The 15,683-nt window shown below is 53.4% G+C and overlaps 1 protein-coding gene across 1 annotated transcript in view; it reads right to left on the bottom strand.

The window, feature by feature from the left end:
- The window catches only part of XXYLT1 (xyloside xylosyltransferase 1), a 59,490-nt gene that overhangs the window by 39,199 nt on the left and 4,608 nt on the right, over positions 1-15,683 (bottom strand). The window contains 2 exon segments of the mRNA XM_043492584.1: positions 3,044-3,191; positions 6,888-7,110. Coding sequence (XP_043348519.1) covers positions 3,044-3,191; positions 6,888-7,110 — 371 coding nt within the window.

Genomic DNA, 15,683 nt, shown 5'->3' with positions numbered 1-15,683 from the left:
CCTGGACTCAGCCCCCACCCACTGTCCTGTTCTGCCCCACACCGGGTGCCTGGCCAGGCCAATCCAGATACTCTAACAGCACTGGGCATTAGATAGATTCACTTTATCCGGGTGACTGTTCAGCGAATAGAAAGCCCATCACAAAATAACCCAAGACAGCCTCTTTCTTCCGGAGATTCCCCCCTCCCCCACAAACCATTCTGCATGCCTCATGGTGCCAGTGGGTCCAGACCTCCACCAGGAAGGTCTTGGGTCACCCTCCTGCCTTCCCTGCTGCCTGACGCTATGACCCTCCTCCAGAAGGCTGTGTTTGAAAGGACGGCCCAAGAACAAAGGAAGGATGCCAGAGTCTGCTCCATTTCCTTCTTGTCTGGAAAATAACAACTGCTCATATAACTGCCGGCGCTGCAAGATACACTGTGGGCTGAGGCAAGCCACCCCCTCGTGTTAACTCAGCTATAATGGGCTTTATGGCCAAACAGAAACTTCCCTGAGCATATTTCAGAGTCCCTGGCTTACAACCGATCACTAATGACACGTACATCAACACTGCAATCAGAAGCATGACTGTAGCACAAGCAGACATACCCGAGCCAGCTTTGATCTAGGCAGTGCAAGTAACAAAAGCAGGGAAGCCACAGCAGCAGCTGGTGTACACCCCGACCCAGGACATGCACACAAGCAGCTGCTGCCAGGCGATTTGGGATCCCATGGGAATTTGGGTGTCCAAATCCCTTAGACAGCTTTGAACATCTCAACTCTGCCCTAGTAGAATGAAGCTTCCCCATGAGAAGTCCTGGGAGCGCTGTCACTGGGAACACTGGCTGGCCAGAACATAGCTCCAGAGCCAGCCACCCTGCACTGGCAGGCAGTTGGGCTAGACGACCTAACAGGCTTTCCCGTCACCGATGCAAATGTTGATTCCCTGCCCCCTGTTCTAACCACTGCAATGCATTTCCCGCCATAGCCAAACACTGCTCAGTGGCCCAGCTCAGCAAGACACTGACGTGTGTGCTGAGCTGCAAGGCGCGGACTGCTCCCCTAAAGCCAGAGGGCTCCTCACACGCAGGTACCTTGCTGAATCAGGGATGCAAAACGCTATGAAGGCCCCACAACACCCACATGGTCTGTGACCATCAAATTCTGACCCAAACATTCCTTAATGCGTCAACAACTCAGCCACTCTCCCAGGTCTGGCCCCTGCTGTGAGAAACAGGAGTCTTAGCTGGAAGGGAGGACAGAGCAGGGACACAGCGAGTTACAGGCCGAGCTTACAGAGAAGATGTGTCCCAGGAGAACTACCCACAGGCTGCAGAGGAAGGAAAAGGCTGCAGCTAACTGAGCCAAGCCCCTTTTCCAGGGCTGCTTTGTTTTCCTGTAGATTTATTGCTGTCCCTTGGTTCCACAATAATGCAGAGAGCAAGGCATGATAAGAACAGATAAAGACAAAATCAATGACCATCCATCAACAGAGCTTTCCGATGGGAAAGGAACGCACTAATCAATACCCTGCTCTGCTCCCAGTGTCTACTCACACGGAGCCAGCCAGCCAGGGGCCATCAGCTACCACAAACCTGCTGTGTCCCCATCTGCTCGCCAGGCATGGGCGGGGATGGAAAAGCAGGAAGTTAATGCAGCTAGAGAATTTCAGATATTGTCGGAAGCAGAGACAGGGCCAGGGCAGCCTCCTGCTCCGTTCTACTTTGCAGCTCAGGGCTGTTTGGATCCTCGACTTCAGTTCCTTTCAGTGGGCTTCAGGGGCACGAAGGAGACTCAGACGTAACACAGCAGCGTCCTGACACACTGACTCAACCCGCAAAATCACTGGCACTCCGAACACACACCCACATCCTAGCCGCTGTCCCATTCACAAGCGCCGAGCACCTTTCGCCAGCCACACCCCTTTCAACCTGAGCTTCTGGGGCAGTCACAGCTTCAGGCCCGCATGGCACAGAGAGCTCCTCTGGCCTGGTCCACAACAGGGCTGGTTTGAAACCACCGTGGGTGAAGGAAAGGTCTGTGTCTGAGGACTGGCTTTTTAAATGCAGGCTCTCCAACTCACCAGCTCTCCCTCCCGGGGCTTTGGGGACAGCTCAGTCCAAAGAGCATGAGCAGCCAAAGCCCGCCTGGATGCTGGAGAGACTAGATGTGCTGGGCTGAGGGAGGCCAGGCCTGAGGCCCAGAGAGTTTCCTGTGCTGGGTTCAGACGCTCAATACACCCTCCAGTGTTCCGCTGGCTGAGAGTCACTCTGATCCGGAGATCAGGGTGGCATTATTCCCCCTGGGAATGGAGGCCCCGGGGGCCCAGAGCGAGTGGACTCCCTGAGGGGGCCCACGGTGAGAGTCAGGCATGCTGGAGGCTCAGAGAGGTGCGGATCCAGGAGGCGGAGGGGCTTAACCCCCAAAAGAGAGTGGACCCCTGAGAAGGGCTGTCGCACTGTAGGGGGTTCCCCCCAGGGACTGCACGGAGCCAGGAGAGCATGACCTGTGAGTCCGTGACAACTTGGGCCTTCACCAGGCTCCTTAAGAACAGTGAGCAGAAATCAGGTTCTGACCCCATCACAGGGAATTACCTTCTTGGGGGAACGTGTGAGCATATTCCGGAGCCTTGGGAGGAGAGGCCTTATTCAGTGTCAACAGCTGGAAAGAACGTCTGACTGCAGGGCTTAGCCCCACTGCAGGTTAGCCCTGGGCACTCCCCAGCCACCACCTGGAAATAACAGTTGCAGCATCGCACCTTCCAGCAACACCTATGTAACGGGCCAGGGAGCCCCAGGACACAGCTGGAAATCACCAGCCAACACGGTCCTGTGTGCGTCAGTGATGCAGTATTGGACACCAGGCTACCCAGAATGCCCTTGTGCGCTGCACTAGGGCAGTGGCTCGTAGCTCATCAAGGTCAAACCTGCCTGTCAGCACATGGACAAGCTTGCTGTTCCCGTGACAGCAGCTTCTCTGCATTGCATGGACCATTGGGTACATTTATGTGCTGGGATAAACCCGCTGTGCTGCCCCTGGCCACTGCCGCGCCCAGAAGACTCACCTGTGGGCATGATGCGGTGCATGGCCACGGACAGGAAGAAGATGGAGTCGCTGTAGTAGGCCCCGGACCCAGCACTGAAGTGTTTCTGCATGGCCTCAACCACTGGGAACAGCTGTTCTGTCAGCACGTCCACATCATGGAATATTACCTGCAGGAGACACACAAACCACCATTGGGTTCACTGTGCACTGCAGACAATCTCCCCCATGTGCTCGGCACATTCGCTGGCGCTTAAAACTGAACCAGGTAGATTATTTAGTTGGACTTCAGTTGTGCCCAGAGACCTCCCTGGGCTGGGCACTGCACACACACAGTTAAGGGCCCCTGACCCAAGGAGTTTATAATTTAAATAGATGAGACAGGGCAAGGGAACTGTTTATCTCCATTGTTCGGATGGGGAAACTGAGACACACAGCAATTAAGTGATTGCCAAGGCCACAGAGGGAATCTGGGGCAGGGCCAGGAGCTGAACCCAGATCCCCGGAGCCCCAGCCCAATGCTTTGACCACAAGCCCAGCCTCCTTCTCTAATATTTCAGCACAAGACTAGGTGCAGGGAAGGATGGGCCACAGCATGCAAGCCAACAAATAAAAGAGGGTCCAATAACTGCTCCAGTAGGAGGTCAGAGCTTGTGGCACAGCCGGCTTCCTGGGGTTTCTTACACTGCTGTTGATGCAGTGAGAATGTGCTATGGGCTAATGGCCTGGACCTGCTCTCATTTAAGCCAGTGGCAAAACTCTCATCAATGTCAGTGGTTAGAGACCAGAAACTGTCACCCTGGGAGATCTCACTGTAGCCACAGGTGGTCAGCAGGGGCCTGATCCCACGAAGTGTTATTGTACACCCTCGCCTGCAAGTTCTTTGCAGCAGGGATTCTACCTCTATCTATGTCTGCACAGTATCTAGCACAAGGAAGGCACACACCATAAATGCTAATAAAACAATCACCACCATCATCTGCGAGAACAATTCCCACCCAGATCAAAGGTAACATCTCACTTTTCCCATGCTGATCTCTCAGTACACTTTATATCTCCATGAACCCTGTGCTGAACGAGGGGGTATAACAGACTCTCCTGCGGTGCTAGTTTGCTGCCAGGACTTGGGCACTCACGAGGCCAAGGAGTGCAGTCGCTGCATGGTACATTGAAAGAAAGAAAAATAACTGCTCTCTGCTAGTGCTTCAGAGGGTCCCTGGACATCAGTGCCACAAACCCGCCCTGTGTATCTGCTGCTACTGTGCCCTACAGGCTGTCAGAGCAGAGGCTGGTTTAATACTGGATTGAACACATCACATCACAAACAGAGCACTGTCCCCTTCCCTTCCCAGGGATGGTTTCTGTGGCTGGACATGCAGGGAGACTGTGAGCCTTGCACAGACATCACTGTGGCGTGCCACTGTAAATACGGTAGAGAGCATTATGGCCTGGAACACGTGGACTCCCATGATGCTCTGTGGCACCCAGCTGCGTAGAGATCTCTTTCAAATCCATGCTGTTTATAACCCTCTTGCTGGTGACATACGACGTAATTAAATAGATGCAAAAATAAAAATCTGGTTATTTTCATGAGCTACAGGAAAACAAAACAACAACGCACCCACATGCTATACTGCCCTCTGAGAGACTGGAGACTACATAAAGGAGGCTAACAAAGGGGCTTTGCCAAGAGGAGCACGTGTTCCCAGATGTACTTTGTCAGCCGTTAGCTACTGACATTTTACAAGCCCCTAATTGATTTTGAGATGCGATCTAAGTTGACACACAGTAACTACTATGCAGTCCAATGTTTATTATCCAAATGCAATACAGGTTACTGAGTCATGCCAGATAACCAAGTGAACATTCAGAGTAATTAACAGACATCAAGAACCTGACCCTGTTGCTGATAAGAGAGTTTGGGATCTCTGAGACCTGGAGAGTCAAGGTCACGCTGTATTCTGCATGTAAAGGAAAACTGGAAAAGTTCAACCGGACACTGGCTCTTCAGTAAAGTTAAACGCAGCTGAATCCAGAGAGGACAAAGGGTCTGTACTCCATGGCTCTCCCTTCCCAGACATTTCCCAGGCAGTACTGTCTCACTAAAACATCATCACTAGACGAACTGCAAATTGATTCTAAACTAGACTCAGAGACCAACCCTCAAACAGACTGTGATGGGTTTTACTTCAATCCACCAAACCAAGATGTAATTCATCCACACGAGGGAGAAGTCTCTGATACCCGAGAAACGCAGTAACTGACAACACCATCTTTCATTCTTCTAAAAAGAAAAGGAGTACTTGTGGCCCCTTAGAGACTAACAAATTTATTAGAGCATAAGCTTTTGTGAGCTACAGCTCACTTCAGTAGCTCACGAAAGCTTATGCTCTAATAAATTTGTTAGTCTCTAAGGTGCCACAAGTACTACTTTTCTTTTTGCGGATACAGACTAACACGGCTGCTACTCTGAAACCTTTCATTCTTCTGCAAGACACATTATATAACAGTGATGTCAGGAAAGTGCAGCAAGAGTTACCTCTGCAAACGGACCTTCCCTCCCTGTCGTCTGGTTTGATCTTGAAGTTGAAGTTTTACCTTGACTGTGATATTACCAAAGAACAGCGAATAGAGAAGTCAAATCACAGGCTGGCAGCATTGCTGCCTAAAGACAGAAGAGGGTCTGTTAATAGGGTACTGATTTCTCCTCGAGTCCCCTCCAGGACAGGGATCTTAGCAGCATTCCCCTCTCCAAGCCTTGTCAGACACACGCCAAGACTTCTCAGACACTGGCTGCATGAGGAAAATGGCTCACGGTGGACAAGAGCTGCCAGCCACAGGTCATGCTCCTTGTGCAGAGAGTGCTGTAGTCTCAAACTCTGCCAGGCTCCTTGTGTGAGCTCCGCAAGCCACGTTAGTGCTCTGGGCATGAGCCCCCCAGCGAAATGGAGCGGTTAGTGCAGGGCCTGGCGAGGCCGAACTCATTGGCCCGTGTAAAGTGGTTGGAAAGTTTCAGCTGGCGAGTGGTAGAGAAGTGCAGTGTTATTTAATGAATGCCCTGGGCACCGAAACAGGGGCAGTGGGAAGCAGAAACCCAGGACAGGCCATCGCCGATCACTGCTGGGCCCTTGGCCTCCCCACACAGCTACCAAGAGAGATGCCTGCCAGACAGCCCTTAGCCCAAAGGTACTGCCCCACCCCGCTCCCTCCAGCCCGGGGGGGGGGGGACATCTTTCCCCCCCGCTCCTCCTGCCATAGAGGGAAGTCATCTCGGACCCTGCCTGCCCCCCTATCCCCAGGGGGGCATCTCGCCCCCTCCCAGTTCCTCCAGCCTTGCGGGGGGCATCTTGCACACACACATCCTGCTCCCCCGGCCCTGAATGATAACGGCTCGCACCAAGAGGAGAAGCGATTCCTCTGCACAGCGAGCTGTCTGTGGGGACCTGAGCTACCTGCTGCGGAAGGCCAAACACGCCACTTCGTCTGGATGGGACTGGCTGCCTTTCACATATCTATGTTTGCTCCCGTGCTGCGCTCCCCCTCCCTGGGGTGGGGGGCAGGCCACCCCCGTGCCGTGCTGCGCTCCCCCCTTGGGAGGGGCAGGCCGCAGCTCAGGTTGTATCAGGGATCTGCCTGTGGCTGATGGAGATACAGGCTGATGCTGACACAGCGATACACAGGATATACGTAAGGATTTTGTCCCTTTATGCAGCGCGGTTCCTACTGGGTCAGACCAATGGTCCATCTAGCCCAGTATCCTCTCCTCCGACACTGGCCAGTGCCAGAAGCCCCAGCGGGAATGAACAGAACAGGTAATCATGAATGATCCATCCCCCTAAGCCACACGGTTTCTCTCCCTTTCTCACCGGCACAATCATCTTTGTAACATGATTAAGCTTCTTTTGCTTGCATTTGGGACAGCAAAAAACCAGCGAAGGGCAGCCTGATTGTGACGCTGTCTCCCGGGAGCTGGAACGCAGCCACGCACCTGTCACATGGGCTCTGCAAGGATCAAGGCCCAGGAATGGGACACACCCTCTTTTCAGGCCACCAGTTCCCATACAGACCAGGTCCTCAACCAAGAGCTGTTATCGGCTGTCCGCTGGGTAGGAGGAGCAGTTGAAAAGGGGAAGGAATAATTGGTTCAGCTAATGCCATAGGCCAAGACACTGACCATTGGGTTTAAAAGATGCTGCTACTGAAATGAATGAAGCAGACACATGGGAGGGGCTGGGAAATCAAATGCGAGTGGAAGAAAAACAGAGGGGCGCAGAGGGCGTTGAGCTGGCACGGACCCGGGGAGGGCAGCGAAGAGCTAGAGGAACGAAGTGGTGCTGCACAGAGGAGAGAGAAAGAAAGGCTCCAGCCAGACGGCTTGGGGGAGCCAGTGTCACACCTTAGTGCCCAGCACAGCAGAGGCCTGAGAAGCAGCTGTGGGCTGGGCGTCAGAGCGCAGATCTCCTCCAGCGCCAGGCTGGAGAAGGCCGCCAATAGAATCATGCACAGTAAACTTCCCAGGCCATGCTATGGCGGGTGGGCTGGGGCAAGGAAAGCTCTCCTGGTCTGTGCACCAGCTTGGAACCAGGAGCCCCTATGGTAATCCCAGCCTGGCTGTGAGCCCGCAGGGGACTGGGCTGCATGCAGCTGCAGCCCAGGCCAGCGAGGGGCGCTGCTGCATGCTGGCAAAGGGGCACTATCAAGTGGACATTCATGGGTTGCAAGAGCCCTAGTCTTAAACGTTCATGCTGCAGGAGCAGCTCGAGACCCGCCCCCCACCCCGATCAGAGCCCAGCCTCCTGTGCAGGCCCCCAGCGAACGCCAGCTCCCAAGAGCACATGGTCTATGTGCTGAGACAGAACAACCAATGAGCGGGTCGGGCTGGGGGAGGGGGAGATGTGATAACTGGGCGTGCGTGAGGCTCAGCCCCTGGGGCAGCGATCACAACTCGGCTCTGCCTGAGGCAGTCCCACCAACCCATCTCCCCCAGAGATCGCCATCAGCCCCGGGCTGCTCCAGCCTGCCTGGGAGCCGCTGCCTGGCCCTGGCGCTGCCTCACTGGGCCCCGAGGTGCAGGGCTCCCCTCCCTGCCACAGAAGGGGAAGCTGCTGCTGTCTGAGTCACGGTGCCCCTCGTTACCTCTGCTCCTTTACTGCCACTTCCTCGTCATTAATAAAAGCCATCAGCAGGGCTTCCGTCGCGCTGCCACACTAACAAATCACCCTCCGGGCAGTTCCTGATAAACGGCTCTGTGTGCTGGGACGGGGGCCAGCTGCACAGGGCCTGGGTGGAAAGGGGAATTCTGCTCCCCTCAGGGCTCACGCTCTGCCAAAACAAGCCAAAGCCAAGCCCACCCAGCGCCACGCACCAGGGTGGAAGCTGCTGCATCCAGAGATGTGGAAACAAGCAGCAGAGCTTGACCAGAAATGGAGCAAGAAGAATAAAAGTGGGTTCAAGTGGCCTGTGGCACAGGACCAATGTGAAGACCACTTCAAGCTGGTGCCGACAGAGCAGCCTCCTACCGGCGTCTGCGACTCCCCCACACTCAGACAGGCTGTGTCAAAGAACCCTTCACCCATGGGAGGATCCCTCCACGGACCCTCTCCCGCCCATGGAGATGGGATGGGCCAGGACGACCAGGTGTGGGACGACAAGTGCCACAGAAACACAAACACTTCACAATAGATCCAGCCACGGCTGGTGCCCTGGAGAACCGCAGCAACTAGGCCTCTTTGAGCAGGCTTTGAGGGCACGGTGCTCGACACTGCATGGCCAGCAGCCAGGGCTCTCACAGCGGGGCGCTGAGCCAGCATTAGCAAAGCAGGGACGTCAGCTAAAGGGCTCCCCAGTGCCAAGAGAGGCCTCCCTGGATGGGGAGTGATGGGGAAGGCAAGGTCCGGTACGCACTGCAAGGGAGGCTACCTCAGCTCCACAACCTTCTGCTGTCATCTCACCAGACTCCTCTGCATAACATCGCTAACTCAGAGATGCTGCACAAACAACGGAGAAATCCTTTCTCTACGTTCCCCTTCCTCAGAGCAGGTGGGGAATCATGCACTGCCCCAGGCGGGCTCTCACGGCCGAGAGAGGGGTCCGTTTGGAGCTCGCTTTTGTGGCTGCCTGATCTCTGCGCCCGGGGCCGTCCAGGCCGTGTGCCTAGGGGTTATACGATAGCCAGGGAAGAGGTAGCACATCAGCATCTCGCCCCAGACAGCTTGGAACAAAGTGACTCATTCACTCTCATTCCAGAGCTAACGGCACCAGCACCAGGAGCCTCGGGACATCTGGCGAACAGCCCCCATTCCCCGGTTTTTTGCTGTCCCAAATGCAATTTGCAATGGGGCATGGGCGGGGGGAAGAGGCTGGGGTCACAGTGCCCCCACTCCCGGGACTCAGCAAAGAGAAGCTCCAGGGCCCAGAGGAACTGAGACTGGCAGGAGCAGGCTGGAAGGAAGCGCAGGGTTGGAGAGGGAGCTGGGATCAGCAGGGACCTTTGGTTACGGGTGATGTTACGCAGCTGGTGTCCCTGTGCTCCCTCCAGCCAAACTCTCCTCTGTGCTGACTGGCCTGGGCACTTCACCTCACCTGCTCCAGCTGTCTTGCATGACCCCCGCCCCGGCTCTCTGGCTGATCCCAGAGGCTAACACAACACAAACCCCAGCTCTGCCCAGGTTACATCTGCCGCAGACCATAGCTAGGGCCTGGGTCTGTCTCCTCTGACCATGCAAATGGCAGCATCAGCAGCATCATGCTTCTCAGCCGCACGCCAGGGCATCAGTTCAATGCTGACTCAGAGGGAAGAGCGCCTCCTCCTGGAGCCCTGCAGCACCTCTGGGGGCTCCCTTCCCGGGCTAATCAGCACTGAGATGGGACAGAGTGGAGCCCCGCTGCCTTGGAAACGCACACAAAGCCAAACAGCAATGGCAAAACTACTGGAAAACAGACTCTGAAGCTCCAGCCGTCAGAAGGAGCATTGCCGAAAACAGATGGGAAAATAACTGCATTCAGCGTGTGCTTTCAATTACCACAGGCACTTCTGTACCGCAGCCCGCAGCCGGGGGGGCTTTCTCCTCCAGAGAAGCTATGCTCTGCTATTTTAAGGGCCCTTTTTCCTCTCCTCAGCACAGATTTGGACGCAGCAAGTTCATCTGCTGTAGTTTTGTATTTCATTCTTTAGTTGTGTTGCAGCGTTCAGTAAAATCCCTGGTGCAAAATCTGGCTGAGTTCATTTAGGACTCGAGGAAAGTGTGGCTGTGGGTTTCCTGTGCAAACAGCTTTTAATAAACATACCACCCACACGGAGAAGAGACCCTTTCTATGCACTCTCACTAAAAACTAGGTTCCATTTCTACTTTATCCCTGCTTTTCCCCCCCCCCTCTGCCAATTAGCTTGCAGCGATGGCATAAGCACAGCTTTACAGACAGATCAGCATAGCTTCACTGCAGGACCACTACCACAGGAGACAGGAATACTCCGCTCTGGTCCAGTGCCGATCTCGGCAGTAAGGGAGTTATTATCCACAGGTTACAGATGGAGAAAGCGAAGCACAGAGAGTGGAAGTTATCTGCCCAGGGCTGCAAAGGCAGCGAGTAGCACAGCTGGTAACAAATGTCAGATCACAATGATGCGTCCCTGTAATAGGCTGGGAGAACAAGCTCTGTTTTAAAGCAAAAATAGCTCTGGCAATTAGAAAATGGGTAACGCTGATTACAAGACATGGGAATGGTTCACTGGGTTATTATTAAGTCCAACACGCGCATGTCTGCCCCTCTGCACCGCACTGCCTGGAGGAGACAAAGACAAGCACTGCTCTGCAGCTTTCACATCAGCTTTTTCTTTTCAAATAAATCTCTGCTATCCCATCCGCAGGCAGCACTCCCTGGAGGAGGCCAGCCTGACTGCAGCCGAGGGAGCTGCACGGTCACGGGGACGTGGCACCAGCCTTGCAGTTCCAGAACGGGAGCACGGCGCTGTGGAGAAAGCGGCGCAGTCAGTGGTATCCTGGGTGCAGGGCAGGGCTGGCAGCCCAGGGGCGTCGGAGCCCGGAAACGCTCACCCTCAAGAACTTTCAACAGAAACAAACAATAAAAAATCCAGCAAAACCTCCAAATATAGAGCAGAGCCAGGGCGCTGGAGGAAGCAGCTGGGGAAGGAGGGACCTGGCACTCGCAGGGTCCTTCTACCGAGAGCCACCGAGACATTTGCAACAAACTCCTCTGGTTCCTCTCTGGCTGCCTGGCAGCTTTGCTGTGCAGCCTCACGATGCACCAGTGCCACCTGCTGCCAGGCGGCAAGGATGCACCTTCCCCGCAGCCTGGCGTCCAGGGGAACTTCTCCCACCTTCTGGGCGTTTGACACCCACTCCAGTGCAGGCTGCTGATCTGGCCCTGGGATCATGGGGTCCGTGCCCTGGGCCCTGCGGTGTGCTCACAGCCCCTGCGACTGCAGGCCCTGCCCCGAAGAGCTTCCCCGCCTAACTGACGCTGAGTGACCCAGTCGTGCCAGCGTGAGGGCAGGGCCACGCCTTGCTCCTGTGAACCCCCTTCTTGCACGGATGTCGGCTCATCTTTAAACCTTTTCTGCTAGTTTCATTTTTCTCCCCGGTGCCTTTATGTCCGCGATTAATTAGGTGCCGTCCCTACTGCATGAGGCTATTTACTCCTGGGGGAATTCTGCAACACTGCGCAATGCAGAATTTCACAGAAATTAATGTTCTGTGCGCAGAATTTCCCTTTTTCCCCACAGAAATGGGCTGCAGAGATGTTGGCCGCCACTAGGGGCAGAGCCCAGGTCGCAAACATAAAAGAAGGCCGAGGGGAGCGGGAGGAAACTGGAAGGTTCCCAGCACTTGCAGATCCCAGCACGCCCTGAAGGAAGAAGGCGGCAGCGTGCAGGAAAGTCCCTGCAAGCCCAGGACCCAGCTGCAGGCTGTTTCTCCCTCTGGATCCCTGGGCTCTAGGAGGATTGGGTGGAAGGGGGGACCCACCGCATCTTGCCTCTGGAGTGTAGAGTGTGAGAGTGTCTGGGCTGGGGGGGGGAGGGCGCCGTGGCTGGTCTCTGGGGGGTAAGGGATGCAACTGTCTGGATTGGGGAGCAGCAGCTGGGCTCTGGAGGGGCAGGGGTGTGAGTGTCTGGGCTGGTGGGGAGGGGGAAGAGAAATAGGAACTGGGTTGTCATAGGAGTTTCTTTAACTCTCTACTCCTGGGGGAATTTTTGTGTGTGTCTGTATTGCCAGACATATTTGCTGACGGGTATTTTGAAATAAATTACCAAAATAATTGAATCTGGTGTGATTTATTTTTACAAATAAATTTTGCAGAATTTTAAAATATTGTGCGCAGAATTTTTATTTTTTTGGCACAGAAAGCCCCCAGGAGTAACTATTGTCCCTGCCTGGTTCCCCTCTGAGTTCTCTGTGATCCTTCCCTGTTTGCTACGCCTTTAGATTAACCTGGCTTTCTTAAGGTTTGTCTAGCTGGGTTTCAAATTCCTCTCCACCGAGCTCAGCCTCTTTCAGGTTCAGCTGCCTTTGCACTGGCATTTCTCACGCAACTGCCACATTTTCATTCCCTAAGGCTGGACCAAGTGACAGATGATGCTACCTGGAGCCAGCCTCATAGGCGGCAAGCACAGCACATGAACTGGATCAGCTGAATTAAGCGTGGAAGCAATAAGAACACCCAGTGCAACCTGAGTGACCCCAGGGCCCATGCCTTTCAACAGCCTGCAACGTGGGTGCCTATCAAAGCTCTGGGGTGTGGGCGTGTTTCTAGCAGGGTCCCCCAGGGATCAGTGCCTGGCCCAATATGATTTAAAATTTTGATCAATGACCTAGAAGAAAACATAAAATCGTCACTGATAAAGTTTGCAGATGACACAAAGATCGGGGGAGTGGTAAATAATGCAGAGGACGGGTCACTGAGTCAGAGCAATCGGCATTGCTTGGTAAGCCGGACACAAGCAAACAATATGGTATTTAATACAGCTACTCTAAATGTACACATCTAGGAATAATGAATGTAGACCATGCTTACTGAATGGGGGGCTCCATCCTGGGAAGCAGTTCTCTGACCTGTGCTATGCAGGAGGTCAGATGATGACAATGGTCCCTGCTAGCCTTGCAATCTGTCAATCGATAAGGATCTCAGCACCCAGGCCTAGGAGGAGGGGAACTCACCCCTATGTCAAAGGAGCAGGGGCTGCAGCACTGTGCAGGCGGCTTGCCCACAGCCACAGGGGGAGTCAGCTGCCTTTTGCACTACAGCGCTTTGAGAAGCAAGTGGGTTTGTAGCTGAGGAATGCAGGGTTCCCAGGTATCAGGTACAAAAGCCCTGGGATTCAGTCTCAGCATGACCATCCCCCAACTCATCCTTTAGGGAAGGCCCTGCCCTAGCTAAGATGTCAGTCAAATAGCTGGAACATGCGCTGGACACACGCAAGGAGCAAGTCAAACTCCCCGGCAGTCTCTCTCTCTTGCTCTATGTTTTCCATACCCATGAATCCAGCCAGGTCAGCAGAGTCCAGACAGGTGGCTCTGCATGCAGCATCCCCCACTATCCTCTTCACAGTGTTTTCAGTAGCCAGAGCGGGCTGAAAACTATCTACAGTTCCCAGGGCCACCAACCAACAAGACAGAAAATGATTTAACAAACTGTAGTCATTTCCTAACAGCATTCTTTGATCACAGGTTACTCAACGATTAATTATTCAGCCAAAAGCGTCAGCAAAGAAGAGGATCTTGCTTTCAGAATATCAGAGGAACGAATGACGTCTCACCAGCTCCATTCTAATTTCATTAGAAGAAGGCGCATTCCCCCCGGTTCAAATACATTTTAAACATTCCAATTAAAGTGACGGACAGAGAGAAAGTCTCTCTACTGCAACAGCAGCTTCCTGGAACCTCTGAGTATTTATGTTCATCCTTCTGCTCTGTGCCCATCCCACAGCTACCACGTTCCGACTCAGAGCGTGCGGCCAGAACGGACCTTCGTCTGACCTCCTGTGAAGCACAGGGCCATTGCATGTCCCCCAGCCACCCCTGCTCTGAGCCCAGTCACTTGGGTTTGGCTAAAACATCTTCCAGAAAGGCTCCAGTCTGGGTCTGAAGTCAGAGAGAGAATCCACCACTTCCCAGGGGAGTTTGTTCCAATGGCTAATCGCCCTCACTGTGCCTGATTACTCCTTTCCATTGGTCTGGATTCAACTTCCAGCCCTTGGTTCTAGTTCTGCCTTTCTCCGCCAGATCAAAGAGCCCTTCAGTAGCAGGTGTTTTCTCCCCCAAAGATCCTTACACACTGATCACATCCCAAAGTCAGCCAGCACATTCATCCTCCAGTGAATGAAACAGGAAACTCAGGCTGATTCTCATTTACATTTGATGTGGCTGTGCTTTGCCCCTCAACCCTCGAGCCGCGTATTCACCCATCAGCCGGAGGCACCAGAAGGGGCCCGATTCCTAGGAAGCGCTGAGCGCCCACTCTCTGACAGTCAGCCGCGCTTGTCGACATAGTGGAAGAGCACAAAAGGCCATGGGGCACCCTTAACTCTGCAAAAAGAAAAGGAGTACTTGTGGCAACTTAGAGACTAACAAATTTATTAGAGCATAAGCTTTCGTGAGCTACAGCTCACTTCATCGGATGCATTTGGTGGAAAAAACAGAGGAGAGATTATATACACACACACAGAGAACATGAAACAATGGGTTTATCATACACATGTAAGGAGAGTGATCACTTAAGATAAGCCATCACCAGCAGCGGGGGGGGGGGGGAAGGAGGAAAACCTTTCATGGTGACAAGCAAGGTAGGCTAATTCCAGCAGTTAACAAGAATATCAGAGGAACAGTGGGGGGTGGGGGAGAAATACCATGGGGAAATAGTTTACTTTGTGTAATGACTCATCCATTCCCAGTCTCTATTCAAGCCTAAATTAATTGTATCCAGTTTGCAAATTAATTCCAATTCAGCAGTCTCTCCTTGGAGTCTGTTTTTGAAGCTTTTTTGTTGAAGGATAGCCACTCTTAGGTCTGTAATCGAGTGACCAGAGAGATTGAAGTGTTCTCCAACTGGTTTTTGAATGTTATAATTCTTGACGTCTGATTTGTGTCCATTCATTCTTTTACGTAGAGACTGTCCAGTTTGGCCAATGTACATGGCAGAGGGGCATTGCTGGCACATGATGGCATCTATCACATTGGTAGATGCGCAGGTGAACGAGCCTCTGATAGTGTGGCTGATGTGATTAGGCCCTATGATGGTATCCCCTGAATAGATATGTGGACAGAGTTGGCAACGGGCTTTGTTGCAAGGATAGGTTCCTGGGTTAGTGGTTCTGTTGTGTGGTGTGTGGTTGCTGGTGAGTATTTGCTTCAGGTTGGGGGGCTGTCTGTAAGCAAGGACTGGCCTGTCTCCCAAGATCTGTGAGAGTGATGGGTCGTCCTTCAGGATAGGTTGTAGATCCTTGATGATGCGTTGGAGAGGTTTTAGTTGGGGGCTGAAGGTGATGGCTAGTGGCGTTCTGTTGTTTTCTTTGTTGGGCCTGTCCGGTAGTAGGTGACTTCTGGGTACTCTTCTGGCTCTGTCAATCTGTTTCTTCACTTCAGCAGGTGGGTACTGTAGTTGTAGGAATGCATGATAGAGATCTTGTAGGTGTTTGTCTCTGTCTG

The sequence above is a fragment of the Dermochelys coriacea genome, chromosome 9 (genome assembly GCF_009764565.3).
Source record: "Dermochelys coriacea isolate rDerCor1 chromosome 9, rDerCor1.pri.v4, whole genome shotgun sequence".
NCBI lineage: Eukaryota > Metazoa > Chordata > Testudines > Dermochelyidae > Dermochelys > Dermochelys coriacea.
The sequence above is the reverse complement of the archived record's forward strand: the minus strand, read 5'-3'. Positions and strand labels throughout refer to the sequence as shown.